This window comes from Gracilinanus agilis, chromosome 4, assembly GCF_016433145.1.
Source record: "Gracilinanus agilis isolate LMUSP501 chromosome 4, AgileGrace, whole genome shotgun sequence".
In the NCBI taxonomy this organism is placed as follows: domain Eukaryota; kingdom Metazoa; phylum Chordata; class Mammalia; order Didelphimorphia; family Didelphidae; genus Gracilinanus; species Gracilinanus agilis.
The window spans coordinates 469,137,770-469,156,947 of NC_058133.1; the positions used below are offsets into that span (position 1 = coordinate 469,137,770).

General features: G+C 39.1%; 1 protein-coding gene across 1 annotated transcript in view; it reads left to right on the top strand.

The window, feature by feature from the left end:
• The window catches only part of TTF2 (transcription termination factor 2), a 72,334-nt gene that overhangs the window by 43,743 nt on the left and 9,413 nt on the right, over positions 1–19,178 (top strand). Inside the window, exons 13-18 of the mRNA XM_044676033.1 lie at positions 7,390–7,571; positions 9,258–9,411; positions 9,792–9,883; positions 10,647–10,729; positions 12,254–12,387; positions 13,061–13,231. Coding sequence (XP_044531968.1) covers positions 7,390–7,571; positions 9,258–9,411; positions 9,792–9,883; positions 10,647–10,729; positions 12,254–12,387; positions 13,061–13,231 — 816 coding nt within the window. The remainder of the gene's footprint in view (positions 1–7,389; positions 7,572–9,257; positions 9,412–9,791; positions 9,884–10,646; positions 10,730–12,253; positions 12,388–13,060; positions 13,232–19,178) is intronic.

Consider the following 19,178-nt stretch of genomic DNA (forward strand, 5'->3'; position numbering starts at 1 on the left):
TATATTTCTATGGACAAGGGAAATGTATCAAAACTACATTTCCCGTGATCCAACATGGTCCAACTGGTTTCCGCTTCCGACGTCTTGAGGCAGGGGAGCGCTTAAATCTAGTGGTTTAGGAGGGAGTGGTCTCTTTGGCGAGTAGGCGATGGCGAGGAAACAGGAAACAAAATGGAGGTGGTGGCAGTTTTGAATGCTTACAAGCGCGTGGTCTAATGATTTTATCTATCAACATGGCTTTAATTAAAATACTAATTTATATATTTATACCAGTATTTATCATTTTTAATTCTTACAATTTGGCGAACCAGAAGGTCGAAATTCGAACTCTCAATTTTCCAGATAGCCTAAGAAGAAGCCATGCGGCTCTGGGACCCAGAGTCTTAGAAGCGACTTTTTTCCTTGCCCAGTCCTCTCCTGATTTTCCCCAGCCTAGAGGCTGTTTTACGGGGAAGAGAGACAATGGTTTTAATTGCCGCTGGGCTGCGAATTATTTTGCTCAATGCCCCGGGCCTGGTGGCCCTTGCTGGCTCTGATAGACTCCCGGAGCCCAGCCAGACTGCTCTCTGCTGCTGATCTCCATTCCTACTGGCTGTCTCTGACTTGATCTCCATCCCTGCCGCTGATGCTTTTCTTGCTGCTGATGCTGCTGATCCTGACCACTTCCACTTCAACCCCGAGCTCCAGAACCTGAGATTTCCGGGAAGGAACACAGTCCTGCCGCCTTTGCTGAGATCGAGACCTCCAGAGACTGCTTCAGCTCTGACGCAAACCCTTTGGGTATATTCCCTTTTCTCCCTATTTCTAGCCTTCCACGTGTTTCTCTACACACCTAATTTAGCCACCCACACAAGCTCTACCTGTGGGATTTTCTACAATGACCCGACACCACGTGGACCTAGCGTTTACCTTTAATCGGCCAAATGGCCTATTCAAACTTTTGCGATTATTAAAAAAACTGAACTTAGGGGAAGCCTATTCACCCCATACCTGCTTAGAACTTTGAACTGATAGCAAAGACTGGTGATAAAAAAAAAAAAAAAAAAACCTTAAACTCAGCAGGACTCAATCAAAAGAACCTTAAATTGAAACCAGGGGTGAACTTTTAAAAACCTCGGAACTGAATGAGCTTTATTTCTGTTTTAAAAAGGCTGTATCTTACTGTATTTTGCTAATTACTTTTGTTAATTAATCCTGCTTATTTCGTTGATTTTCCTGTTGCACTGAATCATTTTACGCTAATGAAGTTTCTGCTTATGATGTTATTATATTTCCTAATTTACTTAAAAGCTTACTGTATCAAAAACAATGCGGTTATATGTACCACCTATGAACATCTTATAGAGCACATGTCTTTAAAATTTACTCTGTCTTGGTAATTGCAAAGAACCTTGAAAGTTTTCCATGCTTTAAATATTACCTTGTAATTTTACAAGAGATCTTTTTTAACTTTTACTTTAAATCCTTAAGAATTGTTGTCTTAAAGGATAAAGCTTTTATATATTTTATTATAAGAGTTATTATTGCCTTAAATGGGTAGAAGCATTCCTATCCAGGATTTTTTAAAACAGGAAGCCAAGGAGCTCCTGTATATTCTTATCTGAGGATGATTATACCAGAAGTTTCTTTTTTAAATATCACATTTTGCTATGGAAGCAATAACAGCATTTGCCAAGGGTTAAAAGTTGCAACAAGCATATAATTTTGAACATCATTGTTTGAAATGTGCTATTGGAAATAATGGTACTCTATTTGAATGTGCATTGTGAATCTGCTATTTTGTAAAACCCAGTTTCTCCAACAGAAAGTCTCATTTTTGGGTAACATAACCCTTCTAGTTCTAAGCTATATATATATTTTTTGGATTTTTAAAACATTTTTTTTTAATGAGAGCAATTGATTTTCCCTTTTTATCATCTTGTACTGGAAGTACATATATAATCATTATTTATCCTTTTTCTGATTCTACAGCAAATACCTGAGCCTATAGGACTGTGATTTAAATGCCTCTCTGATTCCAGAAGGGAATATGAAAGCCATTAATAGTGCTAAAGAAAGCACATGGTCAGAGACTTGACTGACTAAGATCTGCATAATAGCAGTTCTATGCCAATACATTAGGGCTTGAAATTGGGTTTGAGTCCTGGAGTCCCAGTCTTTTCTAAAACTTTAGAGGACGTGGGTCCCCTCGACTTAGATTCCTAGAAAGCACCTAAGATTGGTTATTTATTTGGCTCACTTCCCTAAAAAGCTGATGATAAGTCAGATCAGAGAGAGACATTTCCTTAAGTCCTGGCTCTGAATGGGTAATTGCACACTGCAGAATTCACTTTAATTAGACCTTCATAAAAAGGTCTAAGTTTATTTTCCCCAGATTTTTTTGCACATTTTACATTTCATTTCACAAGTTAATTTTTCATCTTTTTTCTTGAATTCTATTCTTTGTATTTTGTCATCCTTACCTGACCTGAGATACCCTTTTTTAGAAAAAAGGTGTGTTTAAGAATTACCTCACGGGGATATCTGTTAAGTTTTCTAAATTCGATAATGTAAAAATATATGTATATTTATTTAACTCTTTTAGGAGTAATTTCACGGGGAATTATATAAAATCTTGGAAGAAAATGTATGTTTTGTAATCTATAATGTAAAGTTTAAATTCTTTTGAGAATAATTTCAGGATAAGGATCTTGCCATCTCCCCAGAATCCAGATGACGAACTTGTTTTGGTGAAGACACCATGAAGATGTCTGAAAAGCCTTCACTGTACCATGAAGACCAAAAATTGAACTTTGGGGTGCAGTTGATTGAACTATGGGGAGTTGAAATTGAGTTGTATGTATTGTTTTAAATTGTACACTGTTGTGCCAGTGGGGGACAGCCCCCCAAATTGGTTTTTTGTCAATGCGTCTAATTTTAACCATTTGTTCATCTATTTCTTTTATCCCCAAATTCCTAAAAAATTTTAGAAGTTGTCTATTTTTACAGGTCCAGCGAAGAAAAAAGGACTAACCTTTTTTTTTGCCGGACCTCACGGGGAATTGTAAAAAGGAATTGGGAAAAACCATCTAAAAGTGTTTATATTTCTATGGACAAGGGAAATGTATCAAAACTACATTTCCCGTGATCCAACATGGTCCAACTGGTTTCTGCTTCCGACGTCTTGAGGCAGGGGAGCGCTTAAATCTCATGGGTTAGGAGGGAGTGGTCTCTTTGGCGAGTAGGCGATGGCGAGGAAACAGGAAACAAAATGGAGGTGGCGGCAGTTTTGAATGCTTACAAGCGCGTGGTCTAATGATTTTATCTATCAACATGGCTTTAATTAAAATACTAATTTATATATTTATACAAGCATCTATCATTTTTCATATTTACATATGATTCCTTCTTTGACAAATTGGTTTTGGAGAATCATATTATTTAATTTCCAATTAGTTTTTGATTTTCCTGTCCAGGTGCCCTTACTAATTATTATTTTCATTGCATTATGATCTGAGAAGGTTACATTTATTATTTCTGCTCTTTTGCATTTGTTTGCAATGGTTCTGTGCCCTATAACATGGTCAATCTTTGTGAATGTGCCATGTGCAGCTGAAAAGAAGTTGTATTCCTTTTTGTCCCTATTTATTTTTCTCCACATATCAATTAAATCTAATTTTTCTAGGACTTCATTCACCTCTCTTACCTCTTTCTTATTTATTTTTCGGTTTGATTTATCTAGATCTGAAAGAGGAATATTTAGATCTCCCACTAGTATGGTTTTACTATCTGTTTCCTTCTTGAGCTCTGCCAGTTTCTCCTTTATGAATTTCAATGCTATGCCACTTGGTGCATATATATTGAGCAGTGTTATTTCCTCATTGTTTATACTGCCTTTTATCAGGATATAATGACCTTCCCTGTCTTTTTTAATCATATCTATTTTTACTTTGGCTTTGTCAGAAATCATAATAGCCACTCCTGCCTTCTTTTTCTCATTTGATGCCCAAAAGATTTTGCTCAAGCCCTGAACCTTAAACTTGTGTATTTCCACGCATCTCATATGTGTTTCTTGTAGACAACATATGGTAGGATTTTGGTTTCTAATCCACTCTGCTATTTGCTTCCGTTTTATGGGCGAGTTCATCCCATTCACATTCAGAGTTATAATCATCAGTTTGTGCATTTGCTGACATTATCGATTCTTCCCCTATTCCTACCCCCTTTTTCTCATACTGTTTCCTTTTAAACCAGTGGTTTGCTATTAAGCGGCTATCCCTTATCCCCTCCCTTGATTAACTTCCCTTTCTACCCCCTCCCTTATTTGCCCTCCCCTTTTTGTTTTAAACGGCCTTATGAATTCCCTCCCCCTTCTTCTCCCCTCCCTTTTTTTGACCTCCCCACTCCCCTGTTTCCCTTGATTTATCCCTTCTGACTTTCTCAGAAGGGTTAGATAAGAGTTTTATGTCCCAATGGATAGTATAGCTACTCTTCCCTCTCTGGGTTGATTACACTGAGAGTAAGGTTTGATTATTACCTCTTAATGCTCTCTTCCTCTCCTTCTTATAATAGTATTTGTCCCCTCTCCTTCCCATACCCTCTTTGTGTGTAATAGAATATCCTGTTTTTCTTATTCACTCAAGTTTCTCTTGGTGTGTCCCCTGCTATTCACCCCCTCTTTCCCATCCCCCATGTCATCTTAGATTATTTAGTGTTCCACCTTCACCCTGTGAATTATTCTTCTGATTACTATAATAGTGAATACTATAATAGTGAATAGAGTTCACTACACAGAGAATTATACATAACTTTCTCTACATAGGAATACAGATAATTAGATCTTACTGAGGCCCTTAAAAAGGCAAATTTAAAAATTATGTTTTCTTTCTTTCCCCTCTGTTTCTTATTTACCTTTTCATGTTTCTCTCGATTTTTGTGGTTGGATATCAAACTTTCCATTTAGCCCTGGTCTTTTCTGTGCAAATACTTGGAATTCTTCAATTTTGTTGAATGCCCATACTTTCCCCTGGAAATATATAGTCAATTTTGATGGGTAGTTGATCCGTGGTTGCAGGCCCAGCTCTCTTGCCTTTCTGAATATTGTATTCCAAGCCTTACGGTCTTTTAGCGTGGAGGCTGCCAGATCCTGTGTGATCCTGATTGGTGTTCCTTGATATTTGAATTGTCTCTTTCTGGCTTCTTGTAAGATTTTTCTTTTACTTGAAAGCTCTTGAATTTTGCAATTATATTTCTGGGCGTTTTCTTATCTGGATCGAATGTTGTGGGTGTTCTATGAATCCTTTCAATGTCTATATTGCCCTCTTGTTGTAGGACTTCAGGGCGATTTTGCTGAATAATTTCTTAGTATGGAGTCCAGGTTTCTATTAATTTCTGGTTTTTCTGGAAGACCAATTATTCTCAAATTGTCTCTTCTAGACCGGTTTTCTTGGTCTGTCACTCTCTCATTGAGATATTTCATATTTCCTTCTATTTTTGCAGTCTTTTGACTTTGTTTTATTTGTTCTTGTTGTCTTGAGAGATCATTAGCTTCTAATTGCTCAATTCTAGCCTTTAGGGACTGGTTTCCGGCTCTAAACTTTTCATTTTCAGCTATGATCTTTTCAATCTGGTCATTTCTGGTGTTCAATTTGCTTATCAGTTCATTTGATTTCTGAGCCTCACTTTCCAATTGCAAGATTCTACCTTTTAAACTGTTATTTTCTTGCCAGATCTCTTCCATCTTCCTCAGAATCTCAGTTATGAACTCTTCCATAGCTTGTGACCCGTTTTCCTTAGTTGAGGAGGGTCCGGATGCTTGTTTGTTCTCCTCCTCTGTTTGCTCGGTTTTCTGGATTTTCTCTGTGTAAAAGTTGTTGAGTGTTAAAGACTTCTTTTTCTTGTTGTTTATCTTTCTCTTCTGAACTTCCTGAGTCTGGGTAGCCATCATTAGCCCAGCAGCTTCTCAGCTTCATCCTCGCACTCGTGGTCTGTCCACAGTCTTTTGGCTCCTGAGGTCTGAGTTCTGGTTTTTTCCAAGATCAAGCCCCCTGGTGGACCCCCTTGCTTGATCCTCTGCTGGAGGTTCCTTTACAAGTCTCAGGGTGCTGCTTCCACAGTTGTATACCTGTCTACGCTGGTTCCCCACTCAGGGTTTCAGAGCTTTAGCTAGTGGCTGTGTCTGCCTCCACCCACGCCTCCACCATGCCTGCGCTCAGAGTTCGCATGCGTTCTTTGGCTTTTTGGGGTCCCAAATCTTGCTGCTCTCAGGAACAGGCCCTGGAGCTGCCAATGACTCGATGGGTGCCCCAAACTTGCTCTATTTCTTTTTAGCTGGCTTCGGCTCTATAGGTGTTGTATGTGGAGGGGGTAGGGGTGGGGTGGTTGCTCAGCCCGAGATTTAGTGAGAGCTGTTTCACCCCTTTATAGCATGGAAATGTCCCGATTCCACGTACCTTCCATGCTGCACCCTGTTGTGGGGTTCCTCCGTTCGTCTGGACTTGTTTCTATGTCCCCTTGAGGAGTCTTGTGTGTTTCGGTCAGGAGACGTTAAGAGCTGCTTTTTACTCTGCCGCCATCTTAACCCGGAACCATTATTGTGCTTTTTGAATACTTTAATAATGCAAATTTATGATGTATTGGACATGTCTATATCCATATTCATGGTATCGAAAAGAAAAAAGATAATTGTGGCAAATGAGCGAGAGGTCATAGTGAAAGGAAAATAATGGATATTACCAAGAAAGTTTACCTATTAGGTTAAGTTTGAGTGGATTTAATCCACTTTATAAGGCAGAATGTGTGGTATTGATAATTCTTTAATGAAAGATTATATTTGTTTTAAGTAGTAATTTTTTTATGGTAACAACAAACCCACTTTAAAGAAGATGGCAGTTCTGTGACTATATCATCCCTGACCAGTGATCATACCAGTATTTTCCATATCTTTTGCATTTTAGAGTATATGCTCTTGCTACAAGTATTGATTGCAGTTTTTAATATTTAAAGATTGACTTATTTGTGGTAATCTTTTGAATATGGCCATTATGAATGATGAGGGTTTCTTTTACCTTGTTTTTGAAAGATTGCTTTCTGTTTTAGAAAGTCATGGTCTTCTTAGGAATTATCTAGATCTTAAGTCTTACTGAGGAAATATGGAGAGGGAGGGTGAGTTAGAGAAAGTTTAAATGACTTGTTTATATACACCTTTTGAGTTAGTTTAGGAGCCAGAAATTGAAACCAGTTCCCTGTTTAATGTTCTTTAATATTGTTCTTAGCAATTCTTAATGTTAAGATCAATTGTTCTTAACAGTTCTTAATAATGTTCTTAACATTATCCTTCCCATTTGAAGTTATTGCTTCTCCAATTTCTGAACATTCTTCCATATTATTTTTGGTCTTAACCTTCTCTAGGACTGCAAATCCCCATTGCTCCAAGTAGTCTGGGCTCGCATCATACTGGATGAGGCTCATAATATTAAGAATCCCCGAGTGCAGACCTCCATAGCTGTATGCAAGCTACAAGCTGGCGCCCGCTGGGCTGTCACTGGAACCCCTATTCAGAACAACCTACTGGACATGTATTCATTATTAAGGTAAGCTAGTTTGAGGATCCTGGAGGAATGAGGGTAGTTTTTGTAGCACTTTACAAACTTCCTTATATTGAGATCCTGAATATGAGTCAGATTTCTTATATAACAGAAGATGAGCCTATTAATTTTTTAATAGCAAAATGAGTTCCTTACAATTAGAGATTGTCTTCTGTCTTTGTATCCCCAGCATACATGAATTAATCTTAATTATCAATTGATAAATGATTGTGTCTTTATGTGAAGTCCTTGCATTTATAGAAATAGCTCCCAGGTATATAATTCTGTGGGGTTTGTTAAGGGACTTTGCCTTTATTCTTTCATTTACTTCCGTTTGGTTCACCAAGCAACCCTGTGAGCTAAATGACTGAGTGAGGGAAAGAGTGAAATCAGAAAAGGCATTTATCAAGCACTTTCTATATACCACATGCTGTGCTAAATACTGGAGAAGACAACCTCTGCTTATAAGGAACTCATATTTTAATGGGGGAGACAATGTATCTAAAAAGTTTAAACTGCAAGTCGGGTAGAAAGGCCGGTTGGTCTTTAGGGTGAAGCAGCAAGACAGATGGTAATCTACCTTCTTCAGTGTAATTTCTATTGGTAAAAACTGCTTCTGTTTCTGACATTGAATTATATCACATGCCAAGACTTTGGAGGTGAATACATTCTTTTCTGGGTTTGTAGTAGTTATGGCTACTGTGGAAGGGGCTATAAGCAATGACAGAGATTTCATCTCCTCAAGGGTTACTTCCCTGGATAATGGCTATTGGGGCAGGCTGGAAGCAGGGCTGGTGGGTAGTGGTGGTGGGGATATAGGGATAAGAGTGGGAGTTGTGTTCTTTGATGGCAGTTGGTTAGCAGGTGGTATTTGTGGTGGGAATGAGGGGTCCCCTTCTCAGAATTTGTTTCCCTAGATGATGGCTCTGGGGCCTGGGAAGCAAGATTGTTGGTCTGGACAGTGTTGTTATTCCTGAGATTCTTGGATATAATGTCTAGGACTGTCTCCACTAGCCTACGAAGGAGAATTGTTGGTCAGAATGGTAGGGGTCATTTGATTCTCTTGGGATTGCTGCTGCCTCCTCTGTGTGTTTTGGGAGTGAGGGATAGTTTGCTACTTGCATTTGTTATTGTTCCTATTTTTTAGATAAGTAAATTGAGCCTCAGAGAGGTTAAGTTACTCACATGTGATTCTCTGGTTCATGAACTCAAAGGAGAGATGGGAATCTGGGTCTCTCCTGACTCCAAATGAGCTGAATTAAAATAAGACCAAAAGTCCATTTAGGATGACAGAAAATCATAGACTTGTTCTTTTTTCAAAAAGCAGGATCTGGGGCAAGGTGCGCAGTTTATTTGAAGCAGGCACAAAAGAGTGCTGGTGGTTGTTCCTTAGGGAGTTCCTGTGGGGATGCAAGAATAACTTACAGAGAATTTCCCTTCTTGATTATTGTGCTCTTGTGACTGTCAAATATTTGCAGATGTTAATGGCGAAATTCCCATGTTATCATGTGGTTTTAGTGACTAACTGGACTTTCTTGATCTGGTCAATGGGGCTTTGCTGTGATGATCTCTTTAGTTCAGTTGGATGTCAGATGAAACACAAAATGTGGTTTACTTTTCCTCTCAGGTTATGCTTAAACCTTTCACTGCTTTTCCCTTTTTCTACCTTATCCCATCCCTTTCAAAAATTAGGTTTCTCCGTTGTTCTCCATTTGATGAGTTCAAGCTATGGAAGAGTCAGGTCGACAATGGTTCATCAAAAGGAGGAGAGAGGTTAAATATTTTAACCAAGAGTCTTTTGCTGAGGAGAACAAAAGACCAACTGGATTCAACTGGCAAACCCCTGGTAACTTCATTTATATCTTTCACTTGGGTAGCCAGAGTAGGAGGGAGATAATGTCCTTTTCATTGTGGTGAAATGGTTACCTGCTTGTCTTCATGGGGTTCTGTAGCTCCTAATTTCTCACTTTAAAAGAGACCACAGAAAGGTTCTGTAATGCTATGATTGTACCATTATCAGAAGACTCTCCTCAAGGTGGCACCTGATATTTAAGCAGTGATTCAAAATCTAATTACCAGTGGCAGTTTCTGCAGATCTGTTCTGTGGTATTCCTTAAATGGTAAATGAAGAGAAATATCAAAACTGTCTCTACTTTTATGGTGATATACATATAATAAATGAGTGTGTAGGCATACTAGTTTAGTATTTCTTTTATTTTCCATCAGGTGGTGTTGCCTCAACGTCACTTAAAGTTGCACAAGTTGAAACTTTCAGAAGATGAAAAAGCTGTGTATAATGTCCTTTTTACAAAATCAAGGTGTGTGATAAAAGAAATGCATACAAAAACTTTCTCTTTCCCTCTCTCTCTCTCCTCTTTCTCTTCCTCTTCCTCTCCCTTTCTCCACTCCCTCCTCTCCCCATATCACCTGTACTCTATTTCCTTTGGTAATATGTGAAAGATTAGATTGGCCCCCTCTTCCCAACTATATATTTTGAATTGACAGATGTTTGATTATTTCAGTGTTTTCTTTTTAATAGTTCAAAATTTTGATTCTTTTATTTCATATTTGCTTTCTGGGAAAAAAAAATCCCTTAGTCTTACATGAAGGGTCTATTTGGCCCCAGTCATACCAGTATTGTGAGATTATCTCTCTCTGCTCTGTCAGTTATTGTATAACATTCAGAATCCCACTTGACCTTTTTCTTAACCTTTACTAAATGATATTTTGATGACTCTTATGTTTTCCTCTTGACCTCAGGTTTTCTCTGACCCTCCTTGTTCTCTACCTCTGTCTTTGTGACTTTTTCTGTCTCATGTTAAAAACTAGGTTCTTTTTCTAATTCTTATGACATTATATTTGGTATTGTTATTATGTTGATTTCAACTGACAGGTTATCTGATGACTTTTAACTGTTTGCCAGGGGCCTGCTGCCAGCAGAAAGCCCTTATGATTATGATCTGTACTTTGTGGTTTTTTTGGGTACCACAGGGTGGCTGTACATGGAGTACATTGCATGTGCTAGAGCATTTTGTAAGTGCAAGTTGTCTTGGTTATTGTAGCATCTCTTGTTTGATCCAGGTCAACTCTACAGTCCTACCTAAAACGTCATCTGAGTGAAAACAAGCACTCTGGAAGGAGCCCTGATAATCCATTCAGTAGAGGTGAGCTCTATTCAAAAGGCAGGGGGTAGGGGGTGCAGCTAGGTGGCTCAGTGGATTGAGAGCCAAGCCCAGAGATGGGAGGTCCTGGTTTCAAATTTGGCCTCAGACACTTCCTAGCTGTGTGACCCTGGGCAAGTCACTTGACCCCCATTGCCTAGCTCTTACCGTTCTTCTACCTTAGAACCAATACACACAGTATTGATTCTAAGACAAAAGGTAAGGGTTTAAAAAAAAAAAAACAAAGGCAAGCAGGGGCTTCACAAGTTATTGCAGGTTCCTCCCAATGCTGATCCTATCCCTTCATATTGTACTAGATCCACAGTGGTGAATCTATGGCACAAGTGCCAGAGTGGGTATTCAGAGCTCTCTCTGTGGGCATATGTGCTGTCACCCCAGACAAAATTCACCAGAGTTCATTATTAGAAAGCCTGAGGGATGGTGGGCTGCTGCTCCCCTTCCTCTCTCCACACACCTGAGGACATTTCTCATATTATCTATCCCTCTAAAAGGTGCATCATTGTACTAGATGGTCTCCTCAGGAGCTATGCTAGTCAGTCATTTCCTAGGCACACATGCGGATAAGATACCTTGTGATGAAGTTCTCTGAGCCTTTGACTGCAGCCCCATGGTCTGTCAGGGAATCTGAGCTGGCCACCTTTCTAGCCTGGCAGGATTTTCCAGAATCTCTGAGCCTCCCAGGCTCACTTCCATACCAGAGGAAGGAGACACCAGAGGACACAGTGTGTGATGGGGGTGGTTTGTAGGGAGATGGAAATAGACCCAGAGAAATACTATCTGGGATATTCAATAAGATGTTTTCTTGAAGTAGCATGACATCATATCTAGAAAGCTGTCTTCCAAATCAGGAAGACCAGGTTTCAAATCCTGCCAGAGATATGCAATATATAGCCCTGAGCCATTCACTTAGCCTTCTTGAACCTCAGTTACTCCATCTGTAAAATAAGGATACTTGGTGGCTACTAAGGTCCCTTTGAGCTATAAATCTGTTCCTTTGTTATCAGAGCCTTGAACCAAACCATGAACCAGACATTAAATGATTATACCCAACAAGGATTATTTTCAGACCACTTAAGGAGGGAGTTTGAGTCAGAATGGAACCTGTGTGTTTTAAAAATGATTCAAGGGATAAAAGAAAATTAACAGTCTTTAAAACAATTCAGGATTTCACTTAGTTTGAGTCCTTTGTTGAATAAAGAGCCACAGATGTACTGATGGCATTGGTAGTCAGCCAGGAAATATTTATTCAACATCTCCCATGTGCCAGATACTATGCTAAACCCTATGGATTCAAAGAAAAGTAAAGAGTCCCTGTTTTAAAGAAGTTCACAGTCTAATGGGAGTGACCACCTGAAAACAACTATGAGCTTGGGAAATTCATTCTTGAACTAGAAGTGTATTCTAGCACTCCACCCTGAACTTTAAAACAGTCTTGTCAATGCCCTGGCTCTTCTAACAACTCTCTGCCCTTCACTTCATCTTCTGGTTTGCTTCTCCCTTTGGCAGTAACAAAGGAATTTGAGTCTTGTGACCCTGGACCTAGCACCAGAGCTGACTCCCAGGGTTCTAGCACTGTCCACATACTATCATTGTTGCTGAGACTCCGCCAGTGCTGTTGTCACCTCTCTTTATTAAAATCGGTAAGGAAAAACCTCAACATATGTGATGCCCTGGTAAATTAATCTGAGAAGATCCTAGGTCCATTTTAGTTATGATGCTGTTTGTCAGGTCAAGGGTAAATCTTTTATTGAGACGTTTACTGGGAATGTTTTGGTTTCACAGACATGGGTGACTTAGTGGTATACTTACTTTTCCATCTGTTGCCCCTGTTCAAAACTGGCTTTAGTGGGCAATGCTGGAAGCAATGATTGGTCTTTTGGATTTAGATGTGTCAAATAAGTCATATCAACCACTTAACTAAAGGAACATTTATATGCTTGTATCCAGTTTATTTGGTGGACCTTTCATTAGAGTTAAGCCATTAGTGGGTCTGTAGAACTGAATGGAGCTACCTTTTACTCGAGGACTATGCTTAAGTTTAAATAATTCAAATAGAGTTTGTTAATTGGGAAATATGGACACGTCACATATCTTGTAACCTTACAAGCTATTATCATTTGTCAGGCATTTAATATGGTTGAAATATTATCTGGCTAATGTTTCTGTGAGGATTTTCTAATGGCACATTGTAAAGGATTTTGTTAAGTATTGAGTACATCCCTCAGCCTGGATCAGCAGTTTGGCCAGTTTCCTAAATTGGCATAAACTGTTAGGTCATTTTTGCTGATGCTGAATTTGTTTCATTATTTCTAGACTCTTGACCAGACTGAGCTGAAGAGTGAAGGCCTTTTCCTTTCACTGGAGGAGCAGCTCAATGCTTTGACCTTGTCAGAACTCCATAACCCAGATTCATCTGCCACTGTCTATCTTAATGGTACACAATTCAAGATGGAGCTCTTTGAAGACACAAGAGAGAGTACCAAGGTATTATGGTTGGGGAGTCATCACCACTAGTGTAGAAGGTGTAGAAGTCTAGCTCTTCCTTGTTGCTTTTGGATTTTAGTTGGTGGGCTTCTCTTTCCTCCAGTCTTTAATTCCTTTCAGACTAAACCCTATGATATAGAGAGCCTAGCTGTCCTGACCACAATAAATTTGAGAAGATCCAAGTGACCCCAGCTGATTATTCATGGTCTGAGGAATTTTAAAGGGCCAACACAGGGTGGTGGTGGGTTTTTTTTTTTTCCTGTGAGGTGAAAGAGGGAGTCGCATATTCTTTTACATTAGGGGCAGTGCCTGGGCCAGGAAACAAAGCTGCAAATAAATTCTTTTAGAAAGAGCTTTATCAGAAAAACCACAAAAGGAGTTGATTCCATGAAATGTGGGATATACCTGAGTGCCAGTTGTTTTTTGCTCACTGAGAAGCTTCTAGCTGTAAGTATTGTTTCTTACATGGCCTGCTACCCTCATTAATCACTCCATTCTAGTTCCATTAAAGCTTATTAAGGCTGACAGTTCCTTCCAGAGGGTGGCAGAGATAGGATGTAACTGGCTTCCAGCCACTCTCTTTTTTAGCTGGATTATAATTGTGTGCCCTTCTCCTCCACACTTCTAAGCATGTGTCCTCTTTTCAGCATTCTATCTAAAGTATGCTGTCCTTACCCCAAAGCTCCTTCCTTATCACTACTGTGCTCCTAGTTTCAAGCTTTTTGTGTTTTTCCTTATAACTGGAAGGAGAATGACTGCCCATAAAGTATAAGAGAATGGTTTTGTCTCCATAGGAAGAACTGAACTACTGTATGGTTAAAATTTTAAATGTCCTTATCTGGTTTTCTGTCATTATGCCTCAGCAGCTGAGAAAAACATGGGAGGGATAAGACTGTGAATTAAAAAGCCTTCCTGTTCCAGCCATTTCAGGAGTTAGACTTAGGGTAAAAAAAGGGCTGGCTGGTGTGGGCAAAAGAATCAGGAGTCAGATGACCTGGGCTATTGTCTAGCCTCTGTCTTTTATTAGCAAGTCAAGGGTTTAGCACAATGCCTCACACATACAGTTCACTTAACAAATGATTGTTGATTGATTTAATCACTGAGCCTCTTTGCCTACCTTTAAAATGAGAATAGTATCTCTTTGAGGAAATTTCTCCTCACTTGAGGACTTCATCACATGAAAGCTGGATGTTTAGGGAATTATTGTTTCTTCAGAATTAGTCTAGGTGGCCTCAGTAGTCCCCTATATTTTGAGATTTTGTGATCTAGCCTGTGTGGCTCACAGGATTGTTACTAGATAAAAATGAAATAATATGTTGAACCTTCCTAAGAGGAGAAACAGTTGAAGGGAATTGGGAAGAGGGGGGAATTAGGATATCCCTGCTTTCACATACTTGAGGACCACTGGCATGTCTTCCACCCCCCACCCCTCCTTCCCCCATCCCTGAGACTTCCTTCTACAAGACTAAATAATCCCAGACTCTTCAATCAGTCCTTATATTCCATTAAGTTTAGGATCTTCACTATTCTGGTTTTGCCCTTCTATGGCTACTCTCCATCTTATCAACGTCCTTTCTAAACTGTGGTGCCCCAAACTAGCTATAATACCCCAGATGTGGTCCAACCAGAGTAGACTCTATCAGAACTCTGACCTCCTTATTCTGGAAGAAGCTCCCCTTAGTGCAGCCCAAGGTTCCATTAGCTTGTTTTGCTACCATCTCAAACTTGTCGTGCCAAATTGACCTAAAAGGTTTTCTGGTCTGGTAGATCAAGGAAATACTGAAGATGGACTTAACCTATATTTTAGAAAAATATCTGATTAAGTATCTTGTGCTTCTCTTATGATAAAGATGGAGAGAATAGAGGTAGGTTATAGTACAATTTTACTCTGTCCCCAAACAGTAGGGAACTTACTAGTATGTAACTGATTAAATGACTAGACTCAGTAAATGCTAATGACTTCGTGTCACCTTGAAGGGAAATCGCTAGTGGAATTCTTCAAGGAACTTTCCTTGGCCCCTTCCTATCTAATATTTTTATGAGTGATTTGAGTAAAGGCATAAATGACATTCTTATCACATTTTTTGACAACACAGAGTCAGAGGAAAAACTAACTCACTGGTGACAATTGGGACCTAAAAAGGTCTTGACAGGCTAGAATACTGGGCTAAGCTTTAATTTACTATTGATGGGACTGTGAATTGATCTAATTATTCTGGAAAGCATTTGAGAATTCTACCCCAAAAGGCAATAAATTGTCTATACTCTGTCAGCAATAGACTTCTGGGCAATACACCCCCCCCCCAAAAGATCAAAGGAACAAAATATCTTTTTGGACAAAAATATTTATATTCACACTCTGTTGTCACAAAGAACTGGAAATCCATCAGTGAGTGCCCATCATTTGGGGAATGGCTACACAAATGATGGTATATGACAGTAATGGGATATTATTGCTCAGTTAAGAAATAACAAAAGGGAAATGTGGGAAGACTTCTTTTTTTTTTTTTTACAGAGCACAGTAAGCCAATCCAAGAGAATAATTCACTGTTATATAGTAATATTGTTCAAATGTTGCTAATGGAAATGGGGGGCCAGTAAAGGAGCTTTGAAGTTTACCAAAAGCAATCAAGCCCACTACCCTCTTTTATTCAACTTTGAGCCAAGCTCATTGTCTTCTTCAGTGTCTGTACTAAATATATATACTGTTGGACAAACTCTAGAGGATTCCCATTCAAATACACGTTGGATTCTCAGCAATAGACATTCTTTATCTACTTACTCTTAGCTATGTGGATGACAGATTAAACTCTTTTGGATAATTACAGATAATTCCAGAGAGTTTTGTAGTGTTATCAGAATAGTGTGATCCACAAACTGAAGCATCTACAGGACTCTGACCATCTACAAGGAATCCTTCTTTGACCTGGAGTCAACTCTAGACCTTCCCAGTCCCAGAGGCAGATACCTTTACCATCTCCCTATTTTATACCTTGAATGATATTTATTATTGGAGGGTCATTGAACAGGGTATTTCTGTTTGCTTTTAAGGAATATTGAACTAGTTTAATGTCTTGATAAGGGAAACCTTGTAGTAAAAGAGATAAGTAGATGTTTTACTACCTCAAGTGTAGTTCTCTAAAACTATAAATTATAGATGACTTTACTAGCTTGCATTCATGGGGGGAGTTTCCATGATAGGAATTCCCTGCACTCATAAAAATCACAGATTAGAGCAACAAAAAATCCAAACCCTAAAATAGCTTTGGAATTTACTTGGAAAGGTTATATAGGTGTAGGTGTAGGATGTAGGTATAGGAAGAGGTGTAGATGAGATAAGGCATGTAAAGCATCTGCAAACTTTAAAGTACTTCATAAATGTCAAGTGATTTTTAAGAGGAAAGACATTGAATTGAGCTCTAACTCTGTGTATACTCTTCTTGTCTGTGTTCTGCATGGCCTCAAGTCCCCATGGAGAATGTGTTTCTACTTAAGTGTCACCTCCAAATCCTTACACATATGAGACAGGGAAAAGACCACCAGCTCGAAAGCCAAAGAACATGGGTTCAAATCTCACCTCTGACACCTGCTGCTTGTGTGACCTTGAGCAATCCAGCAATAAGCACTGAAGGACTTAGTAGGTGCCAGAAACTCTGGGCAAGTCACTTGACCTTCCTGAGCCTCAGTTTCCTCACCTGTAAAATGATGGGAGTGGAGTAGGTAGCCTGAGGTTGCTTCCAGCTTTAGATCCAAGGGTTTGTTTTATGCCCATCTCTGAAGAGGTGGCCCTTTTTGTCAAGGCCAGCCCCTTTACTTGGGACCTCAATCATTTCCACTGAGAGCTCTCTCCATCAATTAACTATCCCTCTATTCTTTCTCTTCATTGTTTCCCTTGCTGGCGGGCTCTTCCTTCCCTACTGCCCAGAAACATGGCCAATTAGCATCCTTAAAAAACCTTTCCTTGGCCCTGACTTCTTCTCATGTTCTAAATCTTTCACCAACCACCAAGCTCTTAGAGTTGTCTGTCATTGTTTGCACTTCCTCACCTCCTCCTCCTCATTTTGTGACCCCTTTTATGGTCATGCCTTCAACCCCACCCCTCATGGAAACTACTCTCTCCATGGTTAGCAACAGTCTCTTCACTGCTAAATCCATGATCCTCTTTTCAGTTCTCAACTTCCTTGACTACCACTCTGTAGTTTCTGACAACACTGGCCACCTTCTAACTTCTAGCATATTTTCTCCTTCTGTGGCTTCTGGGATACTGCTTAGGTGGTAAAGTGGATAGAGCACTGGGCTTGGGAATCAGAAAGACCTGAGTTCAAGTCTTGCCTCAAACATTTACTAGCTGTGTGATCTTGGGCAAGGTCACATGTCTATCTGCCTCAGTCTCCTCTGTAAAATGGGAATAATAATAGCATTTATTTCACAGAGTTGTTGTCAGGATCAGATGAGATAATAATTAAAGTATTTTGCAAATCTTAAAGCACTATCTAAAAGGGGCAGCTGGGTAGCTCAGTGGATTGAGAGTCAGGCCTAGAGACAGGAAGTCCCAAGTTCAAATCCAGCCTCAGACACTTCCCAGCTGTGTGACCCTGGGCAAGTCACTTGACCCCCATTGCCCATCCTTACCACTCTTTCACCTAGGAGCCAATACACAGAAGTTAAAGGTTTAAAAAAAAAAAACAAACAACTAAGTGTTAGTTCCATTTATTTATTTGTTTCAGCATTCCTCCTTAGTCTCCTTTGCTAGATCATCCATGCCCAAAAGATAAGCACTGGTGTATACTTTGGGACTCTGTCCTAGGCTCTCATCTCTTTCACTCTACACACTCTTGCTTGGTTAATCTCTTGCTCCTATGGGTTCAATTCTCAATTAGTTATTTCCATTCAGAGGCCTCCCAAATATACATACATGTATGCATGCAACATACATAGGTATCCAGACCATCTCTCTCCTGAATTCCAGTATAATGTCCCTAATTACCTTTTGGATATCATCACCACCTGACTATCCCAATGGCATTTCAAACAACCCATACAAAGTGGGTTAACCTCAATTTCTCCATCTATAAAATGAAGGTAATATCTGTAGCATTTACCTTAGGGTGTTGTAAGAATCCAGTGCAATAATATATATAAAGTACTCTTGAAATCCTAAAACTATATATAAATCTGTTGTTAATAATATTGTTGTTATTACTTAAAGGATGAACCTAGTCTCCTTTATCTTAAGATTACATAGGTAATAACATCCGCATATATTCCTTATTGTTGCTCCCAAATGAACAGTTGGCTTTATGAGTTTTCAGTAAATGCCTGCTGACTTGACTGGTTTCTTTGTTGTTTAAATTCTAGTTGGTCTGTCTGTTCTTTAGCCAATGTCCTGGAACTGAAACTAACTAAGGGCATCTGACCCTATCATGGGCACTGGATGGGTTGGAAAAGCATTTGGAGTAGAGCAGAAAGTACAAGTTTGGGAGGTTGTTTTTATGTTAAATTAGTCATTTAACAAATATGTGTCAACCAAGATTTTCTTCTGGAGCAGGCACTTTGGGAACGACTAGCCTAAAGGAAAAAGGCATCATTAAAACATTAAAAGAAAAATACTTGACAGTGGTTAAATTAGAAGGTGAACTAATCAAATAGGAATTTAAAGTCATTTCTATTTAGGGCACAATGAAGGTTTTAATTTGAGTGCAAATTAAAGGAGTTATTTGAGTGTTTCTCCCCATATAGTTTCATCCATTCACTATTTAGTAGATTAGCCTAATGACACGGGTTTTATTTTTTTTAATAGGAGGTGGTATTGAGTATATATATGTCTATTTTATAAAAAAGCCATGATTATAGGGGAAAAAACAAAAATTAATAAATACATGTATCTGTATATGTGTTAAGTATTTGTGCATTCAACTATGCTAGATAATATTGTATACAAAACACA